Source organism: Mus musculus, chromosome 6, assembly GCF_000001635.26.
Source record: "Mus musculus strain C57BL/6J chromosome 6, GRCm38.p6 C57BL/6J".
Lineage (NCBI taxonomy): Eukaryota > Metazoa > Chordata > Mammalia > Rodentia > Muridae > Mus > Mus musculus.
This window is the reverse complement of record NC_000072.6, coordinates 129,729,041-129,742,783: the sequence shown is the minus strand read 5'-3', so window position 1 is coordinate 129,742,783 and position 13,743 is coordinate 129,729,041. Positions and strand designations below refer to the sequence as shown.

General features: G+C 36.4%; 1 protein-coding gene across 1 annotated transcript; it reads left to right on the top strand.

The window, feature by feature from the left end:
• The first annotated feature begins 2,299 nt into the window (after positions 1-2,299).
• Klri2 (killer cell lectin-like receptor family I member 2) lies at positions 2,300-13,743 on the top strand. Its single transcript, NM_177155.4, has 6 exons — positions 2,300-2,579; positions 3,624-3,716; positions 3,857-3,925; positions 9,006-9,160; positions 9,680-9,783; positions 10,532-13,743. Exons 1-6 carry the CDS (start codon positions 2,366-2,368, stop codon positions 10,641-10,643), a joined length of 747 nt encoding a protein of 248 aa, NP_796129.2. The 5' UTR covers positions 2,300-2,365; the 3' UTR covers positions 10,644-13,743.

Genomic DNA, 13,743 nt, shown 5'->3' with positions numbered 1-13,743 from the left:
ATTTTTGGCTGTGAGTTTAACCTTTAAAGGCTGAATCATCTTCCCTGACCATGCCTGAATATTTTTAAAGTGGAAAATAGCATAATTTCTTAGTCTGACACATCTTGGTCATAACTAAGATCTCATATCCAGTGTGACTCTTCCAGTGGGTGCTTGCAGTTGCTTTTATTCAGTTGTTTCATCTATGTTTCAGATAGCTGTCATTTTTGGATGTTACATCACACCCCATTCATGTCATCTGAAGGGATATCTTAAGGGGAAATAGTTTTTATGAAGTCATGGAATGTGATCATTCTATAAGCAATAGAGTGATGAGTCCCATCGTCTTGCAGTTGGTTTACCTCTTTTGCCCTCGACATTTCTGTTTTTGGTGGCAGGGGAAGAAGAGTTATTGAGCTTATGCTTCTACATCACAGAAATCATGACAGGAACTCAAACTGGTCAGTGATCTGGAGCCAGGGGATGACTCAAAGGCCATGGAGGGGTGCTGCTTACTGACTTGTTCCTCATGTCTTGCTCATCCTGCTTTCTTAGAGAATTCAGGACCACCAGCCCAGGGGTAATAATGGGCTGTGCCCTCCCCCATAAATCAGTAATTAAGAAAATGACCAAGGCAGCCAACACAATCAGGGAAAAACCCACTCCCATAGTTGGAAGACCTGCTTGAAGACCATGCTGGCTGCATATCTGCTCTGTATGTAATATGTGCTGGGGTTAGGTCAAGCTCTTGCATGCTCTTTGATTACTGGTTTAGTTTCTGGGAGCCTGCAAGACTGCAGACTAGTTGTTCCTCTATCCCATCTGGGTTCCTCAATCATTCTGCCAAATCTTCCACAAAAGATCCAAACTCCATCTAATGTTTGTCTATAGGGAAGAAGCAGGTCAAGACATAATGTGAACATAGCTAAACCAATCTCCAACAGTATAACTCAATTTTCAATGTCTTGAGCTCATTCTCAATCTGATGAATTCCTCTAAGAGATTTGACTCACTTTACTAGTCTGCTGTCTGCAGCACACACAGCTTGGCCTCTAAGCTCAGGCAGAATCTACTCCAAAAATGCTGCTGTTCTTATTGGTCATCCCATTGTACTAATATCTCTAAATGAATGAGGTCTTCTGTTGTCACTGAGGATATAACCTCAGACAACAGTCTTCTCGGGCTTCTCACAGTGCCAAGCCTCAGATGCTCTATATGACTTCTTCACTCTTTCAAAATTAGTGCCATCTAGGTGGCTCTTACACTACCAAGTTCAGCTGATACCCAGAAGTACACATCATCGATGTGCTCTCAGAAAACACTTCCAAGATTTTACCTCAGTACTGATGGTCTCTTCCTAAACACAATGAATTTCTAAGCTCCAGTCTTTACTTTACACTTTCAACAACTGTCAGTCTTCCCAATTATCAGACAATATATAAGTAGACTGCTATTTTATGAGTGTTTACAGTGGTTCAATCAGTAGGGTGCACATATTATTTAGCTTTCTGAACTTTCTGACAAATCTTTCCTAGAAAGATGGACACAATACAGTTAGTATCTTATCTAGTTGCATATGCCAAAGATACCCATTTTGTTTTCCTGCATGCTCTCCAACATGTGCAATTACAGATGATTTTCCAGATAAGAATGTCATATCATGGACCTTTTCATTTGCATTTCTTCTTCTTTTCGATTAATGATAGAAAGCTTTTGTAATTTTTGTATGTAATTTTATTATTAACGAAATGTATTTAAAAGCTTTTCCTCTTCTACATATACCTAAAGCTTAAACAATTTATCTATTCTTTTCAGTCTTTTATCATGTCTTTTTTTATATACACATTTTTGTTTATTTAAAGGTTGTGGGTGAAAACTATATGAAATTAGTAATGCAACTCTGTGTGAGATAGAATTTTAACAGCTTCTTTTTATTTTTATCACTATGAATTATTTTGTCATCTATTTTTAAAGTAGTGGATATTTTAATTCCTCCCCCTATAAAATTATATAACTATAATTTATAAATATTTGATCAGCAATATTTTTATAATCACACCACTCCTTGAAGTAAACTAATGTGTGTGTGTGTGTGTGAGAGAGAGAGAGAGAGAGAGAGAGAGAGATTCACAGAATAACATATTATACCTGTAGCAAGCTTTTCATTGTCAGTGTGTATTTACTTTTATCATCACAGATGCACTTGTCATTGTTCCCTCTGCATAGACTGTATCAGAACTAGGGCATCTCTCACTGGTGCAGTAGGAAGTGAGAACTGTACTCTTTATGTTTTTTTTTTTTTTTGCATGGAAGATGTTGCAGAGCAGTAGAGGCAAGTTACCAAGACTGAGAGGAAGCTAGTCCAGTCTTTTCAGGACTAAAAAAAATGCACAAGAAAAAGCATATTAAACATGGAACAAACAAGCAGGAGATTATTAACATAGGAACAAAATCTCCCACATTTCAAGAAAAGCAGAGACCCTCGAAGACAGACCAGAGATCTACTGTGTGGAGAGAAGAACAGAAAAAACAGGAACTGAAAGTTCACAGAATATTCCACCCCCAGCCCAGGACAGGATTCGATGTGGGCAAAGGAATAGGTATGATAATATATTTTGTATGTATTTTGTCAAGGCTAGATCTCAATTCTTGCATGTGGGTTGTTATCTCCTCAAAACCATTAGATTGTGACACTATCCTAAATGTCTGCATTTTTAGCATCTTAACTATTTCAAAATACTACCATGAAACAGATTAGTGCTTAAAGAGTCTCTGTTTATTACCCCTAAAATATCAATGACTCAGGTCTCAAGAGATTGTATTACTTGATGGAATGGTACACATAACTGTATAGAAGTTGTATTCTTTCTATTTATCCCCATGTTATTTTAAAAGTAATTATTGATTTTAAAAAAATACTATTTAGCCTAATTCAGCCCCACACAAACACATGGCATATTATAGAAAAATTGTAAAAACATTTTGGAAGTAAAACTTATAAGATTTCATACTTAGTGAGTTAATGGTATTCAAATTTAGGGGTTGAATGATGTTAGAATATAGGGTAACAAGATTCTTAGTTTAAATGATTGTTTATTTTAGTAAATTTACCATGAGACAACGGTTTCTTCCTATTGGCTTATGCAGTGAAAGTCAGAAGATGAACAGATGCATCTCAGTAACTAAGAGGGAAAAAACCATAAAGACATTGTATTTAAGCTGCTGATCTCCAACATGGAGATAGGGATGGGCAGGAAGGACTGATGTTAGAAGGCAGCACTGCAGATAGAAACTACTGAGAGAAAATGTTTATCAGAGAGAAGCAACTTGCAAGATTTCATCACCAAAGAAAGGATCACAACAAGGAGACATGAATTTACAATGGGGAAGAATTAGAAATAAAGCATATTAAAGTAGGAAGAGTGATAACCAACCCTGAACTTCAATGTGTAGAAAGAAAAACAACAAGGAGTTGACATGAAGGACTTTGGAGCATAAAGTAGGCTGGTAAGGCCACCAAGAAACTTCAGGATTGACCTCTGAAAAATTAGACAGTATTATGAAGACTCGGGAGAATGAGAAGAAATTGTCTTCAAGCCTTAAAAGTGAGAAACTCTCTCCTGTCTTCTTTCTGTTGTGTCTAGATCCCTGGCTGACAACATGGCAAATGATAACTGTCATCTTAGCAACGTTATGCATTATTTTGGTCACAAAAGTGGGCTTCTTGATTCCAAGCTGTAAGTAACTATAAAAAGAATTTGTTCTTCTTATAATCAGCCTACTATTGCTATAGCAACTCACTATGAAGACTAAATATTATATTGCACTAGCAAATGTATGCTAAATACTATTTATTACTGATGCAATTTTGTTGCAGTATTTTCTAAAGGAGAAAAACAAAGCAGAAAGTTCTCCCTTCTTGATCCTCTATGTGACAGGAATGATGGTAAGTATGTGTTTTTTACAATTAATTTCCAGCACTTTTTTTGGGGAGGAGGGTAGACTCTTCCTTAGATCCACAGACTTCAATGAGAACGATGAACAAATGTAGTGTTCTATATTCATTTTTCCCCCTCAGGGAAAGAAAAAAATAACAGTAGAATGTGAAAAAAATCTAAATTATTATAAATAAAAGTGAATACTGTTTTATTTCATTGTTAGGTATAAGTATAGTGAATACAAATATGAACTATTGACATTGTCCCCTTATCTAGATAGCTTGAAAACAATATCAAATGTATTGTAATTAACTAGCAACAAATATAAATCATAGTCCCAAGTGTTAGGACTTCATACTATGAGTACGGAAAAAATATGAAAAGACGGGCATGTCAGAATATGGCCAGGATGCTACGCAAGAAGAGTTTGCCCACAGCCAAGCAACTCTTCTCTTAGACATTAAATAAGGAAAATAAAAAACAAATGTCCTTGGAGACAAGTGGGTCAGTAAAGGGCTTGCATTTCAAGCATGAATATCTTAGCTTCCCAGAACCCATGTCAAGAAGCCATGCAAGATCGCTTTTGTAATCCTAACCCTATTATGGTTAAAACAAAACTCTGGAGTTCACTTCTTGGTGAGTTATAAGTCAGTGAAAGATCTTGTCTCAAAAGTAAATCAAGAAATCCACAAGCTGCAAAGAAAATTTATAAACAAACAAAAACACACACAACACAAGGTAGGGGCAGCTACAGGATGATACTTGAAGCTGTCTTCTGATCTCCACAAGTAAACACATAAACATGTGTACATGCACATGTGCATGCACACACAAATATATACAAAGAGCTGTAGAAAAGTTTTCAAACATTCCTACTTCCTGTAGTTTTACTAGCTGTTTATCTGATTAGTTGGATTATCGCTTATTGTCCCAACCTCTAGCTTTATTAGTTGTTTTGCGGATTATATGAAACATGATGGAGTCTTTTGCAATTGATTTAACCCACTTGCACAGCTCATGAAATGTATTCTTTCCTGCTTCTGTCGGTTAACTCTGTTTTACTTACAAATCCATGCTTACAATTTCTGTGTATTTTTACAATGCCAAATTGATCATCACAAATTGCTTTAGCTTGTATTTGCCCTGAAGTACATAAAATTTCCCAATTGCTGTTGACAGATACCTTTGGTGACTACCACAATCTTGGTTGGCTAACAGTTATTTATTACTGGGTTTTTAGCTATCTTATCTCACACTTTCTTTACTTTGAGGATTTTTGTTAAAATCAGGCACATTTTAACATTTGCTGTTGTGTTTTCCTCACTGATTTTAACATACTTTCATTATATTTATTCTTTATATCATTATTATATTATTCCACACAGGGATTCTCTACTCCAGTCTATTTGGGGTTCAGAATGCTTCTTGTCCTTAGACATTCATTTCGTAGTCTTTCTTTGTGTACATTTCTGGTACAATTTAATTGAACATATTTTATGCTCTATTTTTCTACACCTTATTTTATTTTTCTCTGATCCTTCTACCCACAGATACTTAGCTTTTGACTCTTTTTCAGGCATGAAAGCTGTACTTACATTTCCATTGATTGCCCACATGAATTATAGCAGTGAATGTGGTACTTCTTGACCAGGCCCTTCACCTTTGTTCAGTTCATTTTCTTTTCTATTTGTCCTTATTTAATGATGATATTTTTCTTGTGGCTTTTTGTTTTGTTCTGGTTTGGTTTTTGTTTTTGTTTTTGTTTTGTTTTGTTTTTGGTTCACTGAGTTTTTCCAACATTTTTTATTTATTTACTTATTTGTGTTTATTTTCAGAAATTTAAATTTTCTTGTGGCTTTCTCTTCCATAATACTTTTTCCTTTATATTATTGATTACTTTCTCAAGGTCATGATTTGATTGTATTATCTCATTCATTACTAATCTCTAATTACTAATTACTAATCACTGATCATTTTACAAGTAGAATGGTGAATAGTTTTTCCTGGTATTTTATTCATTTGGGGACATTATTACTAATAGTTCATCAAAGATGTAAAGAAATATCTATACACTTCACATAGGACACTGACAAACCAAAGAAATAATTTTATTGAAATCCATTTTTGTATATCATTGTGCTTATTGGGGTTACTTTAGGAACATGGGTGAGTAAGGACAACTGTATCACTGGAAAGTCCCACCCTAGCATTGGTAGCATCACACTAGCACACTGGAATTTCACCCTCAGCCAACACTCCCCTTCCTATGTAGTCTGTCATTCACAGAGACCATGCTCAGCAGAAGGCAGTGAAGGGTAGAGTGCCCACTACCTCATGAGGGAGTATTACCAAGTCCAGTATCATAAGCATGGCTTTCTGCATTACTCTTGATTTTTTTTTTGCTGCCATACAGCAAACATACAGCCATACAGCATTACATGGTGGTCACTGTTCCATGATTGCCAAGAAGAAATAACTATACCTTGACACCATGCCCCTCTCTTTGAGCTCAGCAATGACAGAGTCATGCTTTTTGGAGATGATATTTTCCATTGCTTTTTCATGTTTCTTGTACTTCCATGTTGTGATTGTGCATCATTAGTTAGGATGTCATCCCATCTCATTTCGGGTTCTTCTTAGTGAGAAGCCTATTATTGAAGACATAAAACTCAGAACGACTAATAGAGGAGAAGGGGAAAAACTATTGTTACATCAAAAATATATTCAAGCTCACTACTAAGTCCTCAATGACCAGAGATAGGAAAATGGCTAAGCTAATGCAGAGTGTACAATAAAATTAAAACTTATCTGGAACAAACGCAGGAATAGCAAACTTATAAGACATTTAAAAATGCATAAAAGGGGGGAAATTGTTGAAGAAGCAAGGTTAAATACAAGAACAACAAAAAAGGAAATTATCATAATGGGTGCAAGAAAACAGCAATAAATTTTAAAATATTTCCCAATAAGAAAAAAATTGTGTCCAGCAGTGGTGGCACATGCCTATAATTCCAGCACTTGGGAGGCAGAGGCAGGCAGATTTCTGAGTTTGAGGACAGCCTCATCTACAGAGTGAGTTCCAGGACAGCCAGGGCTACACAGAGAAACCCTGTCTCAAAAAAAAAAAAAAAGTAAGAAAGAAAAAAAGAAAGAAAGAAGGGAGGGAGGGAGGGAGGGAGGAAGGAAGGAAGGAAAGAAAGAAAGAAAGAAAGAAAGAAAGAAAGAAAGAAAGAAAGAAAGAAAGAAAGAAAGAAAGAAAGAAAGAAAGAAAGAAAGAAAGATGACTGCTTCCTCTACAAACTCACCTTACCTACATTGTTTGTGATAAAAGATGTACACTAAGGGTATCTCTGTTTTTCGGCCAAATCAAATTGTAACCCAGTGCATGTCTTCATTCCAGCTGGATCACATAGACATAGAAGGTCTTTGGATGTGATCCCTAGCCAGAGCAGTCATATTGCTGGATTAAAACTCCTTTGCAAGATACTTTTGTGTCAAAAATAATGCACTTTATATCTCAGTGAATACAGTATTATTAAGTAACTCTTAGGAGATGAATAGAAGCCACTATTTCTCATCACATTGGACAGAGGGAGCTACAGTCATGTTAACATTAAACTAGCTTTGTTTCCTTTATTGTTATTTATAAAATTTACAAACTTGAGAAGATGGGCATATGGTACATGCTTATTGAAATGTTAGTGTGTACATCGTAGACATCAACTATTATGTATATATTTTTCGACCAGGCATAAAGGTAAAAATGAGGAATTTGTGTTATTTACATACTATCTTATAAGCCACTAGCTTTATCAATTTTTATACACTTTCCTAGACATATATAAGCTGTAAATTATTTTTCAGTGGTACCAATGCTAATTCAATATTAATTAACCAAATTAAGAAACATAATTTATACTTAATAAATACCTTCTGTTTTCAAAATAATCATGTGAAATAAGAGACAGAAAGGAAATGCTCATTTTTCTGAGGACATTGATAACTAACTTGATCTTGGATCATTACATATGTTACAGAAATGAAAAACACACAGTGCATTTATTAAATAGTTAAAATGCCATTTGAAGCATTTTAATTTTGTGTACTCAGAGCCATTATTGACCAAAAAACAGCTATAGATTTAGAATCATTTGAGTACCTGATTTTTATATTTATATAATTATAAGACATTTAGTAGCTTAAATGTGTATATATTATGACAAATATATAAAAATATTTTTCTCACAAGTACTAATTTATTTTGACTTTATGTAGTAAAATTTAAAACAAAAACTTGAATCATTGATTGCTGTCAGATAAAGATTATGTAAAAATTACTCATCAGTTTTATACCTTCTTTTTTGTTTTTAATTTGCTTAGACTTTACTTTCTGAGTTTTGTTTATTTTTTCCAATTTACATAAATTTATTTAGTTAGTTTATTAGATATTTTCTTCATTTACATTTCAAATGCTATCCAGAAAGTCCCCTATACCCTCTCACCCACCCTGCTCCCCAACCCACCCACTCCTGCTTCCTGGCCCTAGCGTTCCCCTATACTTGGGCATATAATCTTCCCAAGATCAAGGGCCTCCCCTCCCATTGATGGCCTACTAGGCCAAACTCTGCTACCTATTCAACTAGAGACACAAGCTCTGGGCGGGTACTGGTTAGTTTATATTGTTGTTTTATACATTTTTTGTTTTGTTTTGTTTTGTTTGTTTTGTTTTGTTTTGCTTTTTGAGACAGGGTTTCTCAGTATAGCCCTGGCTGTCCTGGAACTCACTTTGTAGACCAGGCTGACCTCGAACTCAGAAATCTGCCTGCCTCTGCCTCCTAAGTGCTGGGATTAAAGGCATGAGCCACTACCACCTGGCTGTTTTGTACCTTCTTAAGACTAGAGAATAGGTCATGGGCAGGAGACTGGTTGAGAATCCTTGCACCTTTCATCAACCTGGGCACCAGCAAAGGCACTTATGAAACTTTGCTCTCTATGTAGGAGTCATGAGTTTCACAAAAGCCTAGTAACCATGCTAATAAATAGTCATTACAGTGATGAGCACTCATTTCACACATATTCATTTTCTAGACTCCTCCTGTGATTTTTGTTCCAGTGACTGGATTGCTTTTGGAAACAATTTCTATTGTGTTTTTCGAGAAAACTCAAAAACCTGGGTAGAGAGTCAGTCTGCGTGTGAGGAGCTGAATTCTCATCTTGTGATCATAGACTCCAAAGCAGAGGTGGTAAGTCACACACTTATGCCTTTCTGTCTCTTTGTAACTGTTGGCACTGGGAACAAAGGCCATGAAGATCAGAATTTGACAGACTGAATGCTCTGGAGGTCATGTGACACTTGCTCATGTCCATTTACTATTATCCTTAGTGAGAACATAGGGAGGGCTCCCCAGCATTCCAAGGCTTGATGCTATAAGAACCCCAAAGCAGGAAATGACCTCCAGCTGGCATATTCTATGCAGGAGGACCCAGAGCTGCTCTTCAGTAAAGAAGAGACATTTCACCCAGCACAGTCACTACTCCCTGTAGCCCTAGCACTTGAGAGGCTGAAACAGGAGGACCACCATGAGCTTGAAGCCAGTTTGGATTACATAGTGAGACTCCAGCCAATTGTGGGGCAAAATTCTGTCTTAAATGTTAACGATATATATATCCAAAAAATTCAAATTTTGGGTAAGCAAAAGGAAAAGAAAAAGAATTAGGATTTGTGCCCTCTCTTATGGGTTGTGATTTTCTGTACTCAACAGGAAAATTTGTTATTGTTTGAAATGGATGGGTGGATTCTTCACAGAATGGATGGAACCAACAGTTCCAGGTTGTGGGGAAATGACATTAAAATACGGAACACCCTGTAAGTACAATGTTTGGATAAAATGGGCTTTGCTGAAGGTAGTGGGATTGCTGAACTTGTGTGCCCTGTCTCTATGCAACACAGGGGAAGCATTGAGAAGAAAGGGAAGCACTCTGTTATGGAAGGAGTACTCTGAGGGCCATGACAGAGAAAATGTTAGCCCTAAGGAATCTTACCATTAGAACATTTGTGTTTTTATTCTACTGGATTCCCAGGAGACATTTATGTATCATTTTAGGAAATTTGTAAGTCAAAAGCAGTGATTCTCCATCTGTGGGTTATGACCCCATTAAGTGTTGAATGATATTTTCACAGGGGTTCCATAGAAGATATTCTGCATATCAGATATGTACATCATAGTTCACAACAGTAGCAAATTTACAGTGATGAAGGTGCAACAAAGTAATTTTATGGGGTCACCACATCCTGAGGAACTGAACTAAAGGTTCCCAGCACTAAAGAGATAGAGAACCACTGCTCAAGCCTTGTACCATTTCCTAATCATTTGAATCCCAGTCTCACTTTTGCAGACAGTGTAGGATTAGATTGTGTGTGATGTTGTCTAGTAACTGTACTGTTTGGCTATTAAAGCTTATCGTCCACTCATAACTCTGTTTTCTTCCTGTAACAATATATTTTCATCTCTTTGAACTGTGCTAGTTTTAGCTAATTCTAACTCTAAAATTAAAAATGTGATCTCTAATTACTACCTTTTGATTTCTAATTTTTTTAAATTGTTTTTACACAGAATGAATGATTCAGAAAAGAAGAATCATAGCTGCCATTATCTGCGTGGAAACATATTCATGCCTGATGAATGTTCAGCTAAGAAAACATACATCTGTGAATTTAATATATGATGACACCAATTACACTAGTATAATTTTATTTAATTATGAAAATCAAAATGTCTGTAATTTGTTGAGTTTATAATTGTTACTCTGAATCTTAGTCAAAAGGCCAACAATGATGTTATTTTTTAAGTTTTAAAGATTTTTTTTTACTGAACTGAGAAGATGCTGTTTATTAGTTTTACCTTCCATATTGTATTGAGATTTATTAATATTCTTACCAGAGACCATCACTCTTAAATATTCAATACCATGTATGTCCAGTAACTGTACAAAACTCTTAAGGTAATGAAAGAATCCCATATCAATTAAGTGGTGTTTTCAAAACTTATCAAGGTCTGTGTACTTTTCATGTATAAGAAACAGGGACTCTACAGAGCATGTGGAGGTCAAAGGGCAACTTGGTGGAATTGGTTCTCTTCTACTCTTATGTGGATTTCAGGGAACAACCTCAGGTCTCCAGACTTGTATAAGGTTTGCTACCCACTGATCTGTGCTACTGGCCTGGATTTTTATTTTGGAGTATGCGTAGACTATGTCACTCAGCCTGGTCTGTATTCCCAGAGCTCAAACTAGTTTTGCATCTCAGCAGATCTAGTAGGTAGACCAGAGATACAGCCTCACCCAGTGTAATATTCCTACTGGGCAGCTATCTCTGGAGATTGTTCAAAAGACATATTGATGATTCTGCTTGAAATAGCAAGAACGGGTTTAGTGGAAAAACAATAAATAACAAATGCAGCTTAGGTTGAAATAGTTAAGAAGCTTAGAGCCTGGAGCTCAGTCCCAGCGAGGGCTTTGAGGTATAGAGTGCACTCGGCTCTGCAGAGGCTAGGGGTTCAATTCCCAGCACCCATTTGCCATCTCAAAAAGCAGCCTGTAACTCTAGTTCCTATAGATCTGACATCCTCTTCTCATCTTCCTGGGCTCCTACATGCACATGGTACACACAAAAACTCACAACTGCACTCACAGATCTATTGAAGTGACCACCACCATACAATATTCATACCATATTCTCCTGACTCTATTTTGTCCTTGCTTACCTTTCTACCCACCTACACCACCTACCCTAGAAACACAATTAAATTCCCATGTTCCAGATGTTTTAACCAGAATAACAAATATTTATACCAATTTAACATAACCTAAATAACTGGAGAAGGTATGACTCAAAAATTGTCATGCTGTGTCTAAAATTATTAGAATGTTCTGCCAAAAATTATTTTTTCAAGGTTACTTTGATCCCTGTCTAACCTTGATATAAATTATGGTCGTTGTAGATTTTGCCTTTAAAAATACTGTGCCCTTGAGTTTCAGCATCACAAATTGTTGAGATATGAACTGCTCTTGGTCAACAGCTAATAAAGGACTCATATATTTCCACTTAGCTTTTTTTTTACAGAAGGTTTATATTTTTCTTGTATGGATTATTACAATAAAAAATACCAAGTAAATCAACTTTTGAAAAAGAAACTCAGTCTGGCCACAATTGTAAGGCATTGCCTTTTCTGGAAAGCAGCTAATACTGTACTTTCAGCCATTTGAAGGTGACATGGTGATGAGAGAACAGATGAGAGAGCCAAGAAAGGAACAAAAACCATCATGGGAAAACACAATTCTTGTGCTAAAAAGTCCCAAACTGAACATTTAAAATTCTAATATTTCAAATCTTTGAAGAAGCAATGGTGAGCAGTTCTCCAAATGCGGTTCTAAAAATTATTATTTGGATTAAAATACAATAATCTATAAAACTATGAAGAGAAACTTCAGAGAGGAAAACCACAGCTATGAGCACCATTGTCATACTGCTGACATTTAGAGATGATGACTGTGGGGTTGGAGCAAATGCTCCATGACTGAGAGCACTGGCTGCTCTTCTAGAGGACTCAGATTTACTTTCCAGTGCATCAGAGTAGCTCATAATCATTTGTAACTCCAGTTCCACCGAATCCAATGTTCTCTATGTTTTCAGAGGGCACACACATGGTAAAGACACAGCCAACGGCCCATACACATAAAATAACAATGGTGATGCTGGTGATGACTATACAAGGGAAAACTAATAATGAAAATAAAGATGATGACTCTACATGTAATACATCCAAACATAACTGTTATGGTCAATAGAACAATATTATAGATATTTTATCAGAATTAGTAAATTTAAAAACCTCTTCAGACTTTTGATTTGAGCCAACAAACACTGGGTGCTTTGAAGCAAAGTAATATAGCAAACAAACAAAAGAGTCCATGACCATAATGGAGGACTGAAGTTCTTACACAGTGTCTTCTGGACATTGCATGGCTGTGGAACTCCTGAACTCACTGAAGCTGTGGTTATAAAGGCTCACTCCTGGTTTAATGTGTTTGTATATATGTGAAACACATGAATTTGGTTTTTCCTACTTATATAAGCAAGCATGGGATTATTTACTGGAATATAGGCAACTTCCCCATAGCCACACCACTGAAGAAACTGATACATCATACCCTAGCACACATTTATTACCCTAGTTTTTCAGTAAGATGTGAGGCTTCATGAGGGCATTGCCATTCAAGATGACAGGTCTAAGGAAGTCTCTCACCAGGGCTAACTAGAGATTCCAGCTGCTCTTAGGATTGGACCATGAGAATTATATTTTTTTCATTTGTCTTTACAAAGCATCCAGATTACAGTGTTCTGTTACACCATGTACTGGCTGGTTTGGAGTGTCAACTTGACACAGGCTGGAGTTATCACAGAGAAGGGAGCTTCATTTGGGGAGATGCCTCCACGAGATCCAGCTGTAAGGCATTTTCTCAATTAGTGACCAAGGGGGAAAGGCCATTGTGGCTGAAACTGAACTAAAGGTTCCCAGCATTAGGTAGATGGAGAACCAGGGCTCAAGCCTTGTACCATTTCCTCTTTATCTGAATCCCAGTCCCACTTGTGCAGACAGTGTAGGATTACATTGTGCCTGATGTTGTCCAGTGAGCTTACTGTTTTGCAATTAAATCCCGTTTCTGTTCATGGCTCTTTGTTTTCTTCCTGTAACAATATATTTTCTTCTCTTCAGCCTATGCTGGTTTTAGCTAATTCTACTTCTAAAATTAAAAATGTGATCTC